Raw genomic sequence first — 22,571 nt, forward strand, 5'->3', positions numbered from 1 at the left:
GTGGCTTCTGCTTGTCCCAGATATTCTCTCCTGGAATGAAACTGATTGAATGATTAAGGTGGGGAATGAGGTTAGATTACAGTTACCATTTCTTCTCTTCCTCCTGTAACTCTCCTGGAGATTCTTAACATCCTTTCCCAACTCGAATCACCTTTTTTCCCCTACTGTAATAAGAAAAAACCCCAGCCATAATTGCTGTCAGAAATGCTATGCCTTTAAGAATATAAATTTAGAACTTCGGGGGATAAAAGGATAATAGAGAAAAAACAGGAAGTTGCATCACTAAGAACAGGTATACAGGAAAAATGAAACTATTAACAGCTGGCTACACTGAACTTCTGTATGCCATGGGTTACACAGTAAATGAACGAGACTATTTTTACTCTACGGATTTACAATATATTTCTTGAGATATTTACAGTGTTAATTCTTTCAGCATACAAAATATAATGGAAATGAGTTGCACAGGATAATCAGGTTTTTCTATGGCATTCACTTTTTATAGGACTTAAGGGAACTCTTGAGCCATACAGCATACCTAGCTGAATACAAAGAATTGATAATATAGGGCAACTGTAAATTCTATGTGAGTTGTCTAATAGTCATGTTACTGACTTCACTTAACACATAAAGCTTGTACAAGTAAATAGGATTTGGTGTAAGACACCTAGAAAATCAAGGAAGATTCTTTATTTGATGCCAGATACAAGCATTAAATGAAATAGTGTAGGCCAACAGACTCATTAAAAGGCAAGACACAGGCTTTAGTAAGACATTTAAATCTCTTAATGGGCTGAACAGCTAAAGCTCCACATCCAATAAAACCTCAGATATAGGTACCCGGTGGTACTTCATGTAAAACTCCCAGACATCTTGCTTTGGTAAAGTAGGACTTTTACCCTAAAAACAAACATAACCTATTTATCACTTTCTGTTCAGATGAGCTAGGTTTGGTTTGCTGTGTGAACTATAATGTTAAAGCTTGAAATCTACACCAGGGCTGATATTGGCATGATGTTTATTTTTAGAAATAAAGTACCCTCAGAGGAGCAATAGTAAACAACAAAGTTCGCGCTGCTGACAGCTATTGTTTCCAACAGTATTTCTCTAAGGAGCTGCAATTTTAGAAAATTTCTTTTTAGAATGTCAGCAAGGTATGCAGCATAAAAGGCTGAGATACTAAAAAACATGCACATTAACTGGGTTAATGTGTATACAGTAAGAGTATACATTAAAAAATGGTAAAAAAACATGTCCAAACTCATTAAAATGATACTATTCTTTCCTTCCAGGCAGGAAGGGGACAGCTTAAGACAGTTGCTGAAAGAATAAAACTGCTTACTGCTTTTTAAGCCAGAGACACTGGACCAAAATGATCTTAAGAACCAAGTATAAAAGAGGCCAGTCTTGTATGTAAAAGGGACAGAAAGAAGTAGAAGAAAATCCCTGTGAAATCCCTGAAATTTCTATTTATAAGCAACAGTCCTCTGCTCCTTTCAACTGCTACAGTAATAAGAGAAAGAGGTTTTGATCAACAGCCAATACCCCTTCCACCACTGTAACAGAGACAGGACAGCAACCTTTAGCTCTACTTGTGCTGTGTCAGTGTTCAGCTTTTGTCAGTGTGCCAAGAAACCTGATTGGGCTGTGGAATGGTGTGTGGTGGAACAGACTACCCAGTACCTCATCTTTTCCCAGCATTCTAGAACTGCTTTGGGGTTTTAGAACCAATACCCTCCCCCGCTCTGGCAGACAATTTATTCCAGTAAATAACTGGCTATTTGGACTGGTGGAGGAGAAAGCTCCACCCAACTTCCTACTCCAGAGGACTTGCTTTTGGTAAGCATTTGCAGTTCTGAAAGCCAAACCGAATGGAGTGAGGATTAAGACAGGTAAGTTTCTTTGGAGTTCTCTGATGTTTTTGAAAATGCAGTTACGTTGCTTCAAAAAACACTTCATGCTCTTACCAGGAAGAGAATACCCCTTGAGAATAATTGTAGTCAGTTTTGTAACAAATCCAATCCTAAATACAACAATCAGAGGAGTGTAATAACATGGAAGTTTTTGGACCCAACAGCCTTTTTAAACCCAAACCCAGGCTTTTCAAGTACAAAGCATGCTTAATTCCATTTAATTCAGAGACAACCTAAGGTGCATACTTTTCAGATAAGCATCCATTTGAACCAAAAATGTCAGGACAAAGAGAATAACCACAAGTCTAATTTCATGAAAGATGGCACAGCTCAGTGTCGCATTCTTCCTCTGCTCTTGTGCTTTAGCTTTCCTTTTCCTCTTGACATACCAGGATACAGAAGTTTGGGTCATAACCACACATTAAGAATCGATCCTGTCAACAGCTTGTTAGAATGTGGCAGACTGAGTAGGAAAAAATAAACCAACAACCTCTCACTGACAGTTGCCAGTGGTTTTATAATTCAGGTTGTACATACAAACTATTGTGCAACAAACAAACGTGACAAAGCCTACCTCAGTTAAATTTGTTTATATGATAAAAAAATAAAATATTAAACTGCTTATAGTGCAACATTCTAATAGCATACGTAAGTATACCATGCTTTGTAAATTTACTGTTACATTATTTACAGTACATTGCAATGCTTTAAACTAGAGGTGAAAGAACAAAAACAGGTAATGGGAAACATTTACATACAGGTATGAGTCTTAATATTGTCCACCAAACTATCAAGTTCGCTTTGCAGACTTGTGTGTTGTGCACATTCCTGCCCCCCACCACAGGACACCTTTCTGTCACCAGTGGTCTGCTTTGTTTGTAGATAGTGGAAAGATGTTTTTAAAAACTGCATAGCCTCCAAGCTTTTCTGTTTCTTCAAACACCATTTGCAAGGATAGCTGTAAAATACACAAGAATTCCATCAATTATCCATATCTGATGAATCTGAAAACTCAGCTTTTGAAATAAGATCAATAAATATTCATTTCTGTAGAGTCATACCAAAGATGAAGTAAATTACAGCCCTTTTCTAGCAGTCTCTAAGTTAAAGAATGTCATTTTATAGGAGGAAAGCAATTCAACGATTCCTATCCATTATTTGAAATTCTGAGCTTTAATTGGGAGCTAAGCTCCCAGAACACAGAAAATATGAGAATGCAGAATTATGTGCTGCCTTATTTTATGTTCTATAAAGCTTCTGCTGGCGTGCACTGCTCAAGCTGATGAATGAATACAGTAAAAGTGATGCAGTAACTATGCCTGCAGTACTTATTTAATTTGATATCACTGTCCTTGTATTAGAGAAATAAAGATTAATTATATCAGAATAATTCACCACATAGTGAGAAAGGACTGTCCCAAAAGCCACTGCATACTGCAAGTAGTTATGGAAAATCCAGTGAATATTGAGAGGTGTCTTAGGGACAACTATTTATAAGAAAGACTAACCAAATAGCTGTTCTTAGGAGTTTACATGACTTTTATGTCTCTCCCCCTACAACTGCTAATGGGAAAAATCTTTCCTCGCTTTCTCAGAAGAACATCTTTGGGAGATTTTAGAACACTGCCCACCTGTTTCCTAGGATGCAACACCCTCAGAAAAAATACTGTAGATGACAACACTGCTTAAGCAGCAAATACAACTATTCTCCTGTTTACATTTCTGCTAATAGCAGACAGGAATCAGAGTAATTTAATAACTTTTGCCCCTACTTTTAGCTAGGAGCAAAAAAATCAGTGGAAATTTAGTGTTATCTTAAATTTTTGAGTCTCAGTGTTTAAGCCTCACATTTTCAGAAAAGACTTTGTAATAGCTCAGGACAAGATACTGTACCATACATTTTGTGAATTCTCATTTCTGGTAATGTTTGTTCTCAATATAACAGAACTGATTCACTTTCTCTACAGTGCATTAGGTAGCTATTAGGCCTATAATGCATTTCAGGAATAGAGAATTTCAAAGTGTTTTCTACAGCATTACTCAGAGTATGGTAAGTTCTAGAAATACTTCAGTAAGAGCACTAGTCTTTAGTGAGCAGATGAGAGAAGAAAAAAAAAAAACCAAAAAAACCCCGATAAAACCCGAATCCATTCTACTGTGCATTATTTCAACAGATTCTCTGTAAATTTACAGGCTATTTGCAAAAAAGCCAAGCACTCAATGCAGCACAATTATGAAATATGCTAATTTGCCCGTTACCCTGAGATTATTGTAACCTTACCTTCTGTATCTAAAGTAAGTATTTGGGATTTTGTGTTTTGTTTCTCTAACACCCACATTCTTGAGCACTTTGTGCTTGTGCTCTACGTGGTGATCTCAGCTGTCTCAAGGCAGCATCTCCATACTGAATACCTGAGCCCATTCTTTCTGGATCCAGTTCTCCTGATGAGAAACAAAATAGTCACAAGAACATAGATCATGTGCAAATAATATATTCCAAATTAACTGATAACATTAGATTATAAAAATGCATAATTATATTCTGGTCTATTTAAGGAGAGATTATCTCAATTCTGTCTACTTTTAGGCAATTTCAAACCTGAATCATTTTCTGCTCTAATTTAACCACATGCCGTTGATCATGATGACAAAGCAATCTGTCTCAGAGTTAGGCTGCAAACAAGAAATGCATTTACACTACTTCAAAAAACAAAAAAGGTCTAAAATGTTTTCTGCGAACAAAGTTAAAAACTTCCTGCTTTCAGATGCTCATAAGCAAAGAAAACAGTACTGCAGATCAAACAAAAATGCATCAATCTGATACAAGGATTACATAAAGAATTGCCCCCAGGGAAAATGATCAACCTCCCCAACTTCCAGTATCCATTTCTGCCCACTTCATACCCTGTGCCTTCAGAACTGTTCTTACAGCTGTATGGCAGTCTGGCCAAGATTAGAAATACTTAATCTTAAAAAAACCAACCAAGAATCCCTCTGAATAGCTCAGATCACTTATTCAGGTTCAGTGCACACATATGAGCCCTTTGTTAAGTTAGCAGATGGCACCATGTTGAAGGGACCAGTGGACAGCTCCAGAGTTGAGCTGTCATTCATAGAAGACTTTGGCTGAGCTACAGGAACAGGCCAGTAGGAATCTCATTAAATTTGGCAACTACACATGCAGTGCTCTGCACCTGTGGTGGAACACAGAGAAGCACTGCTATGGGCTGGGGACTGAGTAGAAGATAGCAGTAATTGTCAGTACTGGGACACGTTGCCCAGAGGGGCTGTGGAATCTCCATTCCTGGAGCATCTCCAGGTGTGCCTGTCTAGCCCTGGGCAGCTTGCTCTCATTTTGAACCTGAAAATGCTTTGAACAGGTGGCTGGACTAGAGACTTCCATGGGTTCCTTACAGTCTCCACTTTTGCATGATTTAATGGATGTCTGCTGGCACAAAACCCCCCAGAAGCAGCTGACAGCAAAAAGACTTAATTCTATAGCTGCAGTCCCTCTTTAAAGCAGTCATGGAATTACAGCATCATGAGAAATGTTGCTTTTTCATTTGGGTTTTGGATTTGTTTAGGTTCTTTTTGTTTGTTTGTTTAAAATGAAAGCTGCTGTTAGGCATTGATTTTATGCAGTAATCAGAAAATTCCTATGAAAATATCACATTATTTTCATACAAAAATTTGTGTTTGTCATTCAAACATGTAATTAGAATCTGAGACAGACTTTTCAATATGGCCAGTACTTAAAACTTTGAAGATATCAAGCAGCTAAAAAACAGGAAAATTGGAATGCAAATAAGCTGTAATGACATCTAACACACAGGAGCCTGTCTCCAACAGAAACCTGCCCACTTGTGTTGAGAAGCTCCTGGTATATTTCTAGATCTGCAAAAGTAAAAATTATCTCAACTGAGAGGCAGAAAGGTCATTTCAGAGAAACACAGTTGCTAGGAAACATCCCTGAAACGTTTAGTATTACTGTTCATATTCTCTTGACTGTATTTCTTGCTACATAGAAGGAGCAGAATTAAAGGTTATGTCTCCCTGATATTAGGTTTTTATTCTGGACTACAAAAACTGTCTATGTCAGGCTTAGTATTTGTAGGGATGCAGCAACCCACAGAACACAGAACCAACACTCAGACCTGACTGTTAAGGTAAGCATCACCCACAATTAACACCACCACCCCTTTCTGGATATACAGATCTCACTTAGATATCCATTCCTAATAAAACATATGAGAAGCAGCTAAAACCAAAATAGGTTATTTTACCACAATGAAATTTTGGGAGGTTTTGGGTTAATTCTATTAGAGGACTTGGAATGGTGATATTTCCATGTGCACTTTTATTCGTTTTCAGATAAAATTAAAAAAAATATATAAGTATAAAGCTTAGTTTACCTGATTCAATTTTATTGAGTATTTTCCTTGCACACTGTACAAAGGCCTCTTCAACATTTTCCCCCGTTAGAGCACTTGTTTCCAAGAACATCAGTTCTGCATTTGACACAAAAAAAAATCCTCAAAACAAGTCTGGAATAGCAGGTATAGTGATTCAAGCACAAAAACTAGGAGCAATGAAAATATTTTTACAGAGATCTACAGTCAAAAAGCATGGTCCAGAAAAACCAACTTGATAGCAAAACCACAAAAAACACCCTCTGGAATTTACACATGAACCCTAGAAAGCTGGAATCCAAATAGCCTGGGCTGTGTATGCAAAACAGTGCATGAACCCAAACTTCATACAGTTTCCCATTAATAGAGGTTGTACACAAAAGCAAAGCCAGTAGCAAGAGTTGGTAGAAAAGACATTAATTGATTTATAAAAGCAAAAGCAGACTTTGCTGATGGCAGGACTGCAGCACCGAAGCTCAGATCAAGACTGGCTTTAGCTGACACAGAAATATGTCCTCAGACTGGAAATTCTGAATACTACAGACCAGGCAATAGTCCTCTGGATCCATGCCTTGCACAACTCAGTTTTCTAAAAGTAAAACTCTATGCTTTGAACTACAGCACACCCCAGACAACTTCATCTACTATCTACAGAGTCTATAAGATGCTGAAAAAGAGGAAATAATGTTCTTCATTTTCTCCTCAGCCCTTTGGAGGCAAGGCAATACCTGTAGCTGTAATACATTTCCTATGGAATATATCTCCACACAGAGGGTATTCTTAAAGGAGCAGCTGTGACTGGAAGAACCACTGATAATGAGACTTAAACAGTACATATAGTTTACACTTCAGGCACTGCCTCTCTCAGCCTCATGTACTGACAGAACTCTTCTGTAGTCAAGGTACAAAGTACAGCCTAACTGCATAAAAATTTAAATGATTTGAGGTATTATGCATCTTTGAATGCTACATGAAGGTTTTGTAGTACTTACCATTTTCCTGTGCAAACCGGGATGCTTCTAAAAAGGTGACTTCACGATCTGCATCAAGATCCTTTTTGTTTCCACACAGGATTATCACAATATTTTGACTTGCTAACATTCTTGCATCCGTCAACCAATTAGTAAGTGCATTGTAGGTTTCCCGGCTGTGTAAGAAATGACATCCTTTATTAGGACACACTCATTTTTTGTGAACAGATCAGGGAACTTAAACTCAGATGGCAAATCTGTGTTTGTGGCAAACAACAAACTGCTGGTAGTCAGGCAAGGCACCTACACATCTCAGTGTGCCAGTGATGAGCTGGGATGAGTATCAAATTCCTCCATGAAACTATTTAAAAGCTTAAGTTTTTAAAAATCAAAATTATATCAATCACAATATATAAACACACAATTATAAAATACTGTGTTCATGTGAGAAGCTAAAATTTTAAGCTCTAATCTAGTTTCAACCTTTTGTGCATGACATTTTGGAAGAAGAGAATGAGATATTGTTGCACTTGGAATTCAACTGATACTTAAATTACAGGTGGGATTGTAAGAGTTTATGAGGCTTCTGTAGATGTGCATGCCTGGACTTCCACATTGGTGTCAGGTTCTACAATGCAGGCAGTCACCCTGCACACACCATTAGTCACTGCATTAGCACTGGTCAGAGACAAAGCCTCCAAGCAGTAACACTGACAGATGACTCCAGCTGACCTTAAGCACAGAACACAGATTTCAATGCCTGCTGAGAGAACCCTTCACTCATAGGACAAAAAGCAAAAATCTAGAGAACTACCATGAACCAACACATAACTCATTTGATAAGTATCAGCCTATGGTGGCAGGAAAAATGTGGACATGTGTAATGGTAAGGTGTTTTATTGGCTGCTATAATATTCAAATATTAAAAGATGCAGAAATGAACAGATTTTTGGGATACAGTTAAGGAATGTGTAGGCAGAGCTAGATTCTCCAAAAGATGACCCTCTATCCCAGCACACTGACCAGCAGTTTCCCCAAGTAAGGGTGCACTGCCCTGGTCAAGGGTGGCTGAAGTCTGCTCTTGGTTTCTGTGGCAAGGCTTGCTGAACCAGTGGCTGCATGCAGTCCACCATGATTAGATGAGCTACTGGGGGGCCAATCCCCACATATCTGTGTAACCCTTTAGGACTGTTCATGTTTATGATATTGACACTAACTCATGTAAGCAAGTTCCAAAACTTAAATATGCACTGAAACACAAATACTTCTTACACTCACTTTCTCTTCTTCCTGCCCAATCGTGATTAGAACATTAGGTACTTGGGGAGGAATCATTATGCATTAACTGGATCTGGCAGTCTATGAGCAAAAGAGCTGCTGGCTTTCTTACCTGGTTATATCATAGACAAGCAAAGCACCTGCAGCCCCTCTATAGTAACTCCTTGTTACAGACCTGAAACAGAATTGCAAATATACATTTCTGTGGTACCTTCACTGTTGAAAATCTGGGTTAATATAACACAATCTGCATAATGAAACAGAATTCTCATTTACATATTCAAAACAAAATATTTTTTTAGACAATTTTACCAGCTGTGCAGCAGCAGACTCATTACAACTAGGATTTTGATGAAGCACTTTCATTAAATGTAGCTGTACAAGGATTCTCAAAGACCATTACGACCTGTGTGGTGTTGAAAGTATACATATCATCTTAATACACAACCAGAGACTGAACTGGAGGCTGGTATCTGGCCAACACACTGAAGAGACCTCATTAATGAAGACTACATATCACAGCCCAGCTTTATCTAATCAAAAGTACATCCAAAGGACTTGTCTAATAGAAGAAATTTACCTGGATTGCTGCCCATTACTCAGACTTCTACCATCATACTTACCTTTGTTAACCAACTCCTTTCCCAAAACAAAGAAACCTCAGACACACACTCCATCCCTCCAAAAAATAGAAAAAAAATTATATCCTATTTGATGGTGAATGTACCCAGGAATACATTAGATTTTTACTGAGTTTGATCTATGCCTCAGACATAGAACACTGCTAAAATATTGCATTAAATGTACACTGGCAGTTCTAAGCAGACAAATTCTTTTTCTCTAAGAACCTTAAGATATCTCAATCTTTCTAGAAATGTATTTACCCCAATGAATTTGACTGATTTTTTTCTTCCCTAATCAAACTGTATATAGAATTTTACCAGGCAATTGTTTTCATGCAGGTTTTGAACAGCTCACAACTTTCTGACATTTACCTATTCAAACCAATATAAGGTCTTCTAAACATAGAGTTAAGCACATACACTTAGTTAAAAAACAACTATGAGTTTGGCTGGTGAGCAAGTTTTTAGCCACTTACTCTACTCATATACCTTAACAGAAAATACCCAATGAAAGAAAGACCAGAAACTCAGGTCCTGAGGTAGCATTGATCTACTGAAATTGATGAAATCTGTGAAATTGATGGATCTGTGTCACTATGTCCAGGTTGGAAGGTCTGGCCTAGTTAATACGAAAGCAGACAAAAAATTCCACTGACCAATGAGTTTTGCCTGCTTATAAGCAAGGATAAATAATATCTACCACTTGCAGCAGCAATTTAATAACACTTAATAAAATTATTGAAGAGCGTACCTGAATCTCTCTTGTCCTGCTGTATCCCATATCTGCAATTTTACATATTTACCACCAACATTTATGATCTTTGAACCAAATTCCACTCCTATAGTATGATTTGAGTCATCTTTGACTACAAAAAAAAAAGAAATAAAACAATTTGAAGAATATTTAGAGTGAATAAATAGTTTTTAGATAAAACAACTTAGGTATTATCGAAAATCCTCAGTTTTCAAATTACCAACTACTTCCTGAACCATCAAATTCAGTGCCACTCAAAAGCCTACTGCCACCACACAGAAATAAATGTTCTTACCATTTTGACAGCTTAGTCAATTCAAAATTACTACTAGAAAGGCCTGCTTTAAATAATTTCCGGTTCACTTTAATAAGTAGCAAGATATTTTTGTACACTTTTATCCAACTGTGTTTTCTAATCCTTTGATGCCATTTAAAATAAAAGTTCATGGAAATGCAGAACAAAAAACCACCGTCTTGTCCATAAATATGCAAGAGCCAATTCTTCTTTAATGCACAAAGTTAAGATACTTGCCCTGTGTATGCTGTTGATATCACAGATTCTCAGCAATTTACAGCTGCCCTTACTAGAAGAAAGGGCTTGTTTCCAGTCACTCAGTATCAAGCCATGCTCCTTAGTGCTTACACATTATTATCCTTAAGTATTCCTCAAGAGATAAGGTGAATTACTGTTTGGTTGAGAAAGATAGCAGTCGCTTTAGATTTACAAAGGTTTCTAAATGCATATTATTTTTGTTTAGTCTTGATGCCAAATGTACAATCCAATAGTAATTTTTCTCTTATATTATCTGCTCATCTCTGAATAACATTCACAGTGGAATCTCTACCAGCACGTATCACAGAACACAGTCCTTAAAGAAAATAGAGTTACTATTTATTTAGAAAAATGCTGCAGGCCTTCTAAATCTACTCAAGCAATTCAACTTTTCTTTCATCACATTTTCTAGAAGATTCAGGTCTCTCCTATATATCTAAGGAAGATTATAGCTGCAAATTATAACTCCCAGAAAAAGTCGGTCTGTATTTTCACCAACACCCTGTTATTTTTATTTGTGAGTAATAGAGAATAATGCTCCATATTAGGCTTTGGTTAAAAGACAAACAGCAAGTAGCATGGACTCACAGCATGGCTCTGAACATTATTCTTTACTAAAATTCTCACCTACACAAATAAGAGAATTAGGGGAGCTTCCATACCAATAACAGATACTCATGTAGGCAGAGTCTTTACCTATGGCACAAAGCTATGGAGAACTCTTACTGTCTTTCACATATACTTACATTTCTTTTCAATAAATTGGTGTAGCAAACAGGATTTTCCAGTTCCAGCATTTCCTATGACCAAGAACTTAAACAGGAAATCTGAAGATTGAAAGAAAATAAAAAAGAGAAATTGCTAAATTTTAGTATAGACTCACATTTTTTGTTACAAGACCAAGTTCACAAGCCAGCAATTCTCTAGGAGCTGTTACTTCACAAAGAAGACAACAGATGACAAAATTAGCAAAAGAGCAATAAATCTGAAGAACAATTCAGTGTCTGCAGTAGTGATGTTACAGAGCAAGAGCTAAGAACTCTTGTTTATGGAGAGGCAAGAAAGACAAAATGAGGTGGAAATGGCTGAACTTGAATCCATTTAAAATACACTGAATCACAGGTAAATGGTTGGCTTGTATTCCAGTAACCTGTTTTAAGAGTATGCAAGCTTTTAACTATAGTCAACACAAATATATAATGATGCAATTTCTCAAAATCTTTTTTTTGGGGGCTTCTCGGGGAGGGTTGTTTGTGGGTTTTTTTGTTTTTAAATTCTGTAGGTTTAAAATTTACATTAATTTGCACTTCTCTATTACCAGTTTAATACTCATACTTTGTTTTAATCCATGTACAGCTGGGACAGCTACAGTATTTCTCTACAAAATTTAGAGGGGAGAAGTAGTTTTTATTCTGGCATGCCTATTTTCACATTTCCTCTGCATGTTAAATTAATATACATGTATTTGTTACCTATTTATGAACCATTTGCATCGGTGTTCATTGGTAACACACATATTCAAGATTTATGACCCATTTCTATTGCTTTAATGCTACTGCCCCAAATCTGCTTTCAGTTTTGCTAATGACCAAAGAAAGCTTCCATGTCTCACTGCTCTAAAAACTGATAAACTGATTAGAAAGCTTACAACTGCTTCCCCTAGTATACTGGCACCAAGGCAACCTTTTCAGCTCATGCAAGATTCACTATTTATTTTTCTACCAGCAGCAGATTTTTCAGTCTTTATTACACAGTTTCTCTAATAAACACAGCAGGTCTCCAGAAGACATCTGGTAAGCATGCAAAGAAAATGATTAAGTTTGCAATATCAACAAAAAATAAAAACATTAATTTTGTTAAGTGTTCAAAGCTGTCAAATGGGCTACATGAGTATTGGCCCAGGGGATGGCAGAATAAAAAGAAAACTAAATTATGCTAAGTAAGTCAAAGAACTGATAAAATCCTCTATCAGGACTTCATTAGAGTATTTAGTTTTAAAAATCGAATTTAAGATGCACGCAAATCTATGTGCTCATTCCATTCCATTCCACGCAGGAGTTATTTGTTGTGGTATATCATAAATACCTCCTTGCAATGGCAAAAGGAATAAGCAAGTTTCTCAAATGCTAAGAGAATTCCCACTGTTAAAATGTCAGTAGCAAAACAGGGCTATGACTCCTGGAAATGTCCACCACTCTTTGTCTTCACCTGTCTTCCAGATTTTATTAATATTTAAAATGAGAGAATGTTTTACTAAGGATTTTTGCTTTTTTTGTATTTTGCCCTTGCATGATTTATCTTGTTTCAAATGCTGTAACAGGTTCAGTAGAGATTCTGAATTCTACCCTTCTCTGAAGATGGCTGTTTCTTGCTCACAAAATATGACCATTTACATGCTTAAGACTTTCCATTCCAAAATCCTCTCATTCTTCACGCCCCCACCCAGATGCTCATGCTTTCTGGATTAAAAAGAAAAAGTTACAAATAGGATTTTCCTTCAGGTTGTGAAAATTTTGTGTTATCTCCTGTAAAGAAGGGCCCTTCGTGTCATCTCAAGTGAAAAACACGCTGAAGCTGAGAACACTTCATCCTACCAAGTCTTCAATGTTAGTAAGAAATGTAGCTTTCATAAATAGACCAAAGTGTCAGGTTAAGAAAAAATTAATGTCAAAGAAAGCCAAGTTTCAGTTTTTAAGGATCAAATATCACAGGTTGGCTGCCTTGTACACCATTTTGTGCATTTTAGCTACATTGTGTGTGAGTTTATAATCTCACTGGTTTTGCCACTTTCAGAATACCTCAAAATGCAAGATATTCTGAGACACAGACACAATTAAAATAATCTGTTTCTGATACTGCCATTTTTCCAAACATAAATCTGAAATCCAATTCATACTGGTTCTACTTTGTATCTGGTGAATGATGTTTATCATATTTTCTCCTTAAACACAACCAAAAAATTCAAGTTTACCTTACTTTTTTTTTTTTTCCCCACAGAAGACTCATATTATTGACAGTAGAACAACTACTGCAAACCTAGACCAGGAAAAGACTAAAACCAAAACTCTCTTCCCTCACTAATTTGCACTGTAACTGCAAGCACTAGTCGTCAAATGTGGCTCAGGAAGGCGTATTTGTGCAACCCACAAACCCACACTGAGCAGCAAATTTAACACACTGCTCCCTTCTGCACAGACAGGCTGCAGACCAGTGAGGCCTTGGAACAACCATGTCGCTGTCAGGGACTGATCTGGAAGAGCATCACAACCACACCATATTTTTCCCTGAGGTATTTTAGGTTGAGGTGGTTTATATTTTGCTCCGAAAGCAACAGTGATATTTGGGGATTTTAAATGCATGTCTTTAAATTGAAAATACATTCTAGTAGCATTTTATAATAGACTCCCAATTCCTATCGAGATTCTATTGCACTAGACAAATTTAAAAGGGAATCTTCTCTACAAATAAATCACTTAGATGCCAGTTCAATGCCTGCATACTTAGTAGACAAAAATTAAATTTCCCTCTGACGAAATAGCAAATAGGCTTTTTAAGATGAAACTTGAAACCAGTTACAATTCACTTGTTCACAGCATGAAACTAAGAGAAATGTGTTTTATTCCACCAAACCAGTTACAATTCACTTGTTCACAGCATGAAACTAAGAGAAATGTGTTTTATTCCACCAAACTAAGAGAAATGTGTTGTAGTCCAATATAAAATGAAAATATCAGAATCTTCTAACAAAGTCAAAACCGTTCTGCACCAAATGCAGCAATGTTTCCAAACACATGTAGACTCATGGAGTAAGACACTGTTACATTAATAAACATAACAGTGTTTCTATAATTTTAAACTCCAACTTTATACAAATTGTTCAAACTAGCAAAAGGCTTTTAGACTTTGGTTATCAGTTTATCCAGAAGCACTGGGTAACATGGGTCAGGAAATATGAATACTCTGCACATTTAATCAACTGCATGGAAGGACAAGAAAAAGGCATTGCCAATACCAAAAGTTATAAATATTTAACAAACTTTTAATTTCACAGCCTAGCATATTAATGTGTAAGGTAATACAAGGTAAGAACAGGGTAAGAACATTTTTGATTTTGTTATTCTGGAACTTCTTTCTTAGAATGTCATTCTGTATGATAACTGCTACCAAATCAACTACATTTTTTTTATTTATTTTAGCATGCAATTTAGGATGTGAAATGTTTTATCTTTAAGCTGTACTGATGTATGTAAAAATTTTGCACAATTCAGAAGCACAGAAACCAAGTGAGATTGGGCAGATAGCTTCTTTTAGACCAACATCACTGTGGACTCAAACTTGGTAAGAACTTTTATATATTCATTCTTTGTGACTTCACCAAATGCAACTCACATTGTAGTGTTTGCACTACTGCTTAATTGCTGCAGCTTTTCTTTTTGGTGTCCCTTTCCCAGAGGAGTTAATTCACTTCATTTCATAGCATTTATCTCCTTTTTTTTTTTTTTCAATTGACAAAGCAGCTCAGAGCTCCAGCATTCCAGTCAGCTGCCAAGGCTGTCACCCTAGAGAAACTTTTCTTTTGAATTCTGTTGTTCCTCCTTCATAGAAAAGCTGAAAAGCAACATCATTCAGATGTTACAAATGCTCGCTGCCATGCCGGGTACTGAAAAGGTCTAGAAAAGTTAAAGCACTTTGCCTTTAATAAGATCGTCTTTATACGGTAGGGATTTAGGATGAAAACTGAACTCTGTGCTAAAGGGAAAAATGGTTACAAGATATGCACTACAGAAATCATAAGGATATGAAACATAGCATAGCATGGCCATTTAAAGAAATAAGGCAATATAAAGAATCAGCTTACTCCCCTCTGAGAGCTACAGGCATCACCTGATCCCAAACTGGGCAGGGGGTACAGGAAACAAAACTTATTTTCTAGCACAGGAAAAAGGAATAAAATTGTAGCTTCACCCTAAAGCTGCACCAGCAGCCCAAGCTGTAAAACTGCATGAATTACATAATGTCATTTGTGTTTGTTTTTTTCTTTTGGGGGTGGTGGTGCAGTGTGAGCTGAGGGGAAAGGAGAAGAGAGACAATTGTGGGCTTTGACTCAAGCACCAGCAAAAACAGATGGTTGATGTGGCAACCACCCCCAGACATCCAACGTCCTCCTTTGAATGAAGTCTGCTCCTGCAGAAGGAATAATTGAACAGCTTCTGAGATACTGTAGCTTAGTCTTTAAAATGCAATGAGAATTGTTTCTTTTCCACTGCTAATACAGTAGGGTAGGGGGGATACCAAATTGTGTCCCCAATCTCAGTTTGATCTTTCAATTCTTCACTATAGAGCAGAATCTACATTCACTAATGCTGACCCTTTGACAACTCTCATTCATGCCAGAGAGGAGGAGGAAAGAGTGCTCTGACGCATTCCTACTGGCATATGCTGCCTCTAAATGAAAGGAGGAGCTATTCCCGATGCTTACTCCTTCCTCTGGCAGTAAGTTAACAAGAGAAACAGGTAGAACAGATCAACCTGGCTCTATTCCAATCTGCATAAAAAGTGCTTCAAAGAGGGAAGAGCTGCAAAAGAGCTACGCTCTCTAAGAAAAAAATTAGATTTGAAACATTAATTTGAAACTGAAGACCAGGGTGATAAATGCAAATACCATTAGGTACATGGAGGGAGATGGGATGGCGAGAAAAGGATGAATCAAATTGTCCAGACCAAAAAGCATTATTTTCAAATGGATGAAAACACTATACATTCTCTGACAATGACAGAGATTGGTAAACTTTTGTGATCAGATTGGGAGGAGTAGATGCTGGTGGAGATAACACAAGGAACTAAGGAGTGAAGAGATTTGACTTCAATCTTACACATAGCATTTATTCAATGGCCATACAACTTCCATCCTTCTACCACTTAAAATCCAAAGGTTGCTTTGCATTTACTTATTAATGATAAGCAATTTTTATGTCAGGCTGTATTTACCACAAAAACAAAATATAAAAAAGTATATTTTTCACTGGGAAGCAGGCTAAAACATGTAGGTGTTTTTATATGGCAATTATCTACAGAAAGGCCATTACATCTCAGAAAAATTGAGTTAAAATAATTTTCCTATGAGTAAGAGATTTTTTTCCATTGTTACATGTTAAACTTTTTAAAGAATGACCCTTGTCTCCCGAAAGCAGCAGGAAAATAATCTTTCTAAACCCAATCTCAAAATTCATGGAGTTAGCTTGTATTCATGTTTGTTTTGGTTTTGGCACTTTGTAAGGGAAATAAATTGAACACATAAGAATTGAAAAGATATTGAACACATAAATAATTGAACAGCTAAGAAAGCTAAGAACAGAAGATACAGAACTGATGAAAGAGAGCTACAGGAGTGAAAATATGAATTGTAAGCAAAATTTAAGTGTCAAGACTGAGAAGCCACAAAATTTTGTTTGAAAAGAAGGAAGAGACAAGAATCTCAATAATGAACAGAAAGAGTTGTGAAAAGTGAGTGAACAGTAAACCTTCAAAGAAGACAGAATTTGACATGGAGGAAGAAACTGAGGGAGGAAAAACAAACAGGAGGAGACATGAAATTAACAGCGGTGGCCAGAGGAAAGGCTCTTTATTCCCTATGGATTGAGAAAAATCTGGAAAAAAACCAACTCCCATTTCAAAGGAAAGAGAAGTTGAAACCTCACAGCAAAATTAAAGTCACATGAAAGTCAGACAGCAAAATGACATTGGAAAGAAAAACACAAACCCAATCACCAACCAGTTTCCTGAGCCTATCTGTATGGGAGGAAAAGCTTGAGGTTACGTAATTAGAATGGGTCCTAATTCAGGTGACAAGAAACATCTAATTAATGACTAAGCATTTACAAGCTATAGGGATTCCAGCAGGGCGATACTGGTCTTAGTCACCGGGGGGAAACTGACCTAATACTTCTATAATCGATGGTCATGTAACAGCGGGTCAGAAACAAACCACTCTTTGTTAGAACACTGAGCACATTAAATCCAGAGAGTTCATCAAGCACAGATCCATAATTTTATCACGCTGTACTGTTTACTTTGATCTGTCAATGGGGCTGCTACCGATGCAGACAGGAAACTGCAAAATTAGATACTGACTACTGTTACAGTCAGAGATTGTAGAGCCATTGGTTACATTTTACACTATAACTTAGCTTTTATTCTTCTACGTACTCTAGAACTTGACCCCCCCAAGCATTTCACCTTGGAATCTTTCGTAGCTTGTGTGTGCACAGGACAAACACAGAAACTCGAAAGGGTAATATATCAGACAAGAATTACACAAATAAAAGGAACAACCCACAACGACAAAGCTTCCATTTCAAGGGCTTGTTTTCCAGGACACCAAAATAATTGGAAAAATATGATCAACAGCTGCAGTGGCCTACTCTCCTATTTCTCTATTCTTCATCACTGGAACAATGCCAAAAACGTTTGAATGTTCTGGTTTAAGATATCAATCACCTATTTTGCTTACCTAGTATTACAGCATCAAAAGAGGAGCACCACTGAAATTGTGTCATCTCTGGTTTTCTACCAACTCTTTTGCTCAGAGAGCACCATAAACACAGCCTAAGTTATCCCAGCCCTTGATCACAAGAGTTCAGAGCATGAAGGACTTGTTCATACCCAAATCTAGACGGACAAAGCACAACCATCTGGTTTCTACATATAAGTTTTACATGTTTCTAGAACGCATGGACAAAAGAAGCAGGGTCTTAGTACCCTAATGTTGGCACTTCACAGGCTGCCCCACACTCTTGCCTCTTAGTTGTGTGCATTTGCTGTACACCAAAGCACTGCCTAGTAGGATACAACATCAAGCACTTATAAGTATTGAAAATAAACTGACTTATACAGTAGAAACAGTCAGGTCAATTGGCCTACTACTGATGGACATCCCAGCCTCCCTAACAGTTGCCAGAGTTGTTATGTCCAATTTTGCTTTAATTATTCAGTATTCAATTCTGATCTTGCTCTCATGAACTATGAATATGAACCTATTACACTGACTTAGACTATGTTTATACGTACAGCAGCATGTTTATATTGCAAAATATTACAGAACTGTACGGTATGGAAAGGGCAGAAAAGAAATCTATACAAGCAGAGTTTTAAGTAAAATTAAAAAGAAAATAAATTAATACTATTCAGTTGCTTCTCATCTCCTCCACCTAGCCAGCAATACCAGCTCTGCTTACCTCTTTGACTCCTCACTTCTCTTTGATGCTCGATGCTTTCCAACGAGGCACTGACACACCCTGTCAGTGCCTGCACTCCGACTTACTCCATCGGATGTTTTCCTGCCAGTCCCAGTGTAACATCCATGCCAACCCAGGGACACACGAACATACCCACTGAGCTTCTCCCCCCGAACTCACTCTCACAGCAACTCTTTTTGATGCCCGCACGTCTAAGACAACAGGACCGAAACCTTAACTTAACCCGCAGAAGCGCACGCCATCTCCAAGCAGAGGGACGGGCAGCTTCTCCCAGAGGACATGCAGTGCAAGTTTCCTTCTGGACTCCCCGCACCATGCCAAGCAGCGCCCAAGCCGAACCCCGCTGGCCCTGAAGGGTAACTCGGAGCTCCTGCCGGGCAGCCACGGGCGGGGCAGGCGCTGCGGGGCTCAGGGCAGCGGCGGGCAGAGCCACCCGCCCGAGCCCGGGGAGCCCTCACGTCACACCGGCTCCCTCCCCGCTCCTCAGGGGCGCTGCCCGGCCCCGGCCCCGCTCCCCCGGAGGGTAGGAAGGAGACTGGGATCCCCTCACCCCGCCCCCGGATCCTACCGTAGGTCTCGGACATGGCACTCTGCGACATCCCGGGAGGGCTGACCCCCGCCGCCGCTGCTCGCTCCCTGCCCGCCCGGGCTCGGCGCACTCGGCGGAGGGAACCGCACAGGCCCCGCCGCCCGGGCCCGCTCAGCCCAGCCCAGCCCCGCCCCGCCCCGCGCCGCCGCGCAGGCGCGCCCGGGCCCCGCGCGAGCCCCTCCTCCCGCGCAGGCGCGGCGGCTCGCGGCCCCCTGCCCCGCCCCCAAACAAGGCGCACGTGCGGGGCTTCCCCGGCCGGGCAGCTCCGGCCTGCTGCTCCCTGCCCGGGGAAACCGGGGAATGGAATCCAATGGAATAGAATGGAATGGACTCTGATCGCCGCAGTGCTGTCCCGAACCGGGATCGGCACCCGCTGCGCAGTGCCACCTCACACGCCGGGGCGCTGTTCCGCCGTTCTCCGCGTTTTATTGCGGTTTGCGCCGAGCAGGGAGCCAGCCGGGCGGAGATCCGCGACAGGCTGCCTCCCGTCAGCAAAACTCTATTTGTACATTTACGCTTTTATACATTTTAACAAACAAGGGCGCCAGCATCCCCTGGTTACAGTTACATAACTTTTCTAAGAATTAGTACTCAAACCCCTATTTGCTCTTTATTCCTCTCCCTGCTCACGGTAATTATTCCGCAGACGCAGTTCTGCTCTCCTTTCGGGTCTGGGGGCTGTTCTGAGTAGGTGGTCAATGAGTCGTGATCTCCCACTGCCGGAATTACGGAATTACCTTTCCCCCACGTACTGCTCAGTCCTGCTGACTTGTGTCATCTTGGGCTTGTCTTCCCTTTTCCTTAGAACAAAAGATTAGCTGAGCATACAAAGTTCACAGTGCAATTGCTTAATTGTAGCTCTAGCTGCTGATAACAACTAAAAAAAGTTGCAAATTCTGATTAAAATTCTGGAGGCGCTCAATATGAACAGTGCCTGGCTTGTATTATTCTTTATTGGATGTCTTAACTCCCCTGCCGACCCTGATTATTCTGGCAGCAAGGGGTACTACAGCTCCCACCACAGCAGCCTCTCCATCTACTCCATTCCTAAATGATAATTCCAGTGTGTCCTCCACCATTCTCTGTTATGCCAGTCCTTAAAGAAATTCCTCTTATCTTATTTCATCTTCTGTTAGTTCTGGCTTTTTAATCTCGTTGCTTACAGCTTCCCATTCTTTCCACTTCTCCTTCATCTCCCAAGCTGTAGGAAAAACTGTCTCTGCCTGTCCCAGCCACTTCCTTACAGAGTCCTTTGCTGGTCAGAGGTCAGCTTTGAAGTTCCCATCTCTAATCAGTGGAACAGCACATGCTGAGCCAGCACCAAGAACCCCTCAGAGAATCTGCTGATTATTCTTCTTGTTGTGGGTACATACAGACAAAGAAACTTGCCACAGTTTTCAAAGAGCCAACTCTTTAATGAGTTCATATTATTAACAGCAATTAGAGGTTGTATAAACAGGTCCCCAGAGTTAACATAGCCCTCATTCACAGAGGATGTTGAGGCCTAAAATGTCACACGTGAACATTTCTCTGGAGCATCTGCTCTCCAAAACACTGTAGAAAGCTGAGGAGTCTTCACATGAGCTGCACAGACCTCAGTATGTCTCAAATGTAAGCTTTGTGTCTGGAAGCTGTCCCCCAAAATGGTACATTCTGAGGCTTAGGTTGGGCTTTAAATAAGTTTGGTGTAACATCACCAAATCCCTGATAGACGTTGGTTATTTTAACTCAAACCCCCTCCTCCTGCCCCCAGAAAACAAAACCAACAAACCAATCAAAAAAACCCCCACCAAACCCAAAACCCAAACCAAATGTCTTTCCCAGAGGATCCCCAAAGATACTGAAGTAGATAGATTGTAGTAGATTGCTAAAAATATGTCATTTTATACCAATAAGAGAACAAGGAGATTTAGACCTCTTGCATTGTATAAACAGTACTTTAGGCTAAGGGGTAGATTAGTCTTGTTTTTTTAATTACGTACACCTTGCAAGATGACCTTGCCAGTATGAAGTTTATGTTTGATAACTATGTCATTGGGTTAATGCCACATTCCTGTGCTTCCAATCACTTCTGATTAATTTACATGCACAGCTCAATAAAATGCATTAAAACTGTAAAAGTTTCTTTAAAGGTATTAATTTAATACCGAAGAGGAAGGTGGAGGTTGGAACAATGTTAAAGCAAAGACAGGAGAACATGAGAGATGAATAAGACTTGGTGTTTCAGAAATCTTGCCTTGAAGAAAGAATTCAAACAAAGGGTAAAATTCAGAACTAGTTAAAAATTGCACTAGGCTAGAAAATACATAGCTGATACCTCAGTCATTTGAGAATGTCAGATCCTGTGTGTTAATAAAATCATTGCTTCTGAGTAATAAAAAATAAGTGACTACAATTGGGCTCATCAGTGTCCCTCTTGAGTACAAAGGTGAAAAAAAAACCCAAAGCAAAATGTTTAATTCACTTGATTTATGATTTCTATTGATTACATCTGCTAGAAACTTTTGGTTTATGTAAAAAGAGATAAATTATGTCAAATTGGATCTGCACATCAGTCATTTCCTGAAATTAGTTTCATCACAGTTATTGTGCCTATAATTTGTTGTGGTTGTAAAACTGTTGCTCAGAAGGTCATGTTAAGGTTTCTCTAAAAGTGCTAATCTCATGTTTTACTAGTTTTAAATAACCAGTGTACCATAATAGGAATGGAAGAGAATCCACAAGATCTCATGAGAGTCAGACTCAGGGTGGGGTATTCTGTGAATTGCCTTCCAAAATAAAATAACATGACTCAGGACTTTGCAGATTTGGACACAGCTTTTGATGACCTAGTTCTGCAAGCGGCCAGATCCTTCTGTTTTCTCTTGCCTTTCCTTTTGTTTTTATTGCAGGGGAACAAAGTTCAGTTTGTAACTGAATCTGGGCTGGGTTTTGGATTTACCTTCACCATAGGCTGCTGTCTGGGACTGGAGTGAAGCTGAAGCTGGGATGGGATTTTCCTTTATGGAGCGGTAGGGATGCCTTGCTCTGGTCTGAAGGTGGCACTACAAGGCTGTATGTGGAAGGCACTGCAGTAGCCGGACGCTGCTGTTGTCTCTGTTAAACAGTCATGGCTGTGTGGCACGCAGTCCAGCCTGGGATGCTCAGTAAAATGTGGAATGATGTATTCTGCTGCTCTTCCCTGTTCCTTGCATGCTGAATATGGAAAGCAACCCAGCATATGCAG

The 22,571-nt window shown here is 39.0% G+C and overlaps 1 protein-coding gene across 1 annotated transcript; it reads right to left on the reverse strand.

Annotated features, from left to right (window-relative positions):
- Positions 1 to 670: 670 nt before the first annotated feature.
- On the reverse strand, positions 671 to 19,476 carry RAB4A (RAB4A, member RAS oncogene family). Its single transcript, XM_085055464.1, has 8 exons — positions 19,325 to 19,476; positions 11,248 to 11,328; positions 9,946 to 10,060; positions 8,684 to 8,746; positions 7,315 to 7,469; positions 6,326 to 6,421; positions 4,195 to 4,355; positions 671 to 2,871 (listed from the first exon to the last, which is right to left on the reverse strand). The coding sequence occupies exons 1-7, from the start codon at positions 19,353 to 19,355 to the stop codon at positions 4,240 to 4,242; spliced, it is 657 nt and encodes a 218-aa protein (XP_084911590.1). The 5' UTR covers positions 19,356 to 19,476; the 3' UTR covers positions 671 to 2,871; positions 4,195 to 4,239.
- Positions 19,477 to 22,571: the final 3,095 nt, after the last annotated feature.

This window comes from Lichenostomus cassidix, chromosome 3 (assembly GCF_008360975.1).
Source record: "Lichenostomus cassidix isolate B80296 chromosome 3, HeHo_3.0, whole genome shotgun sequence".
Classification (NCBI taxonomy): Eukaryota; Metazoa; Chordata; class Aves; order Passeriformes; family Meliphagidae; genus Lichenostomus; species Lichenostomus cassidix.

What these genes read in the sequence shown, in the direction of transcription:
- RAB4A (XM_085055464.1), bottom strand. Translation starts at nt 19,355, where the DNA reads ATGTCGCAGAGTGCCATGTCCGAGACCTACG. An exon ending in GCAGGACAAGAGAGATTCAG is followed by an intron (nt 8,747 to 9,945) that starts GTACGCTCTTCA and finishes ATTCTGTTTCAG; the next exon opens with GTCTGTAACAAGGAGTTACT. An exon ending in ACTCAATAAAATTGAATCAG is followed by an intron (nt 4,356 to 6,325) that starts GTAAACTAAGCT and finishes GTTTCTCATCAG; the next exon opens with GAGAACTGGATCCAGAAAGA.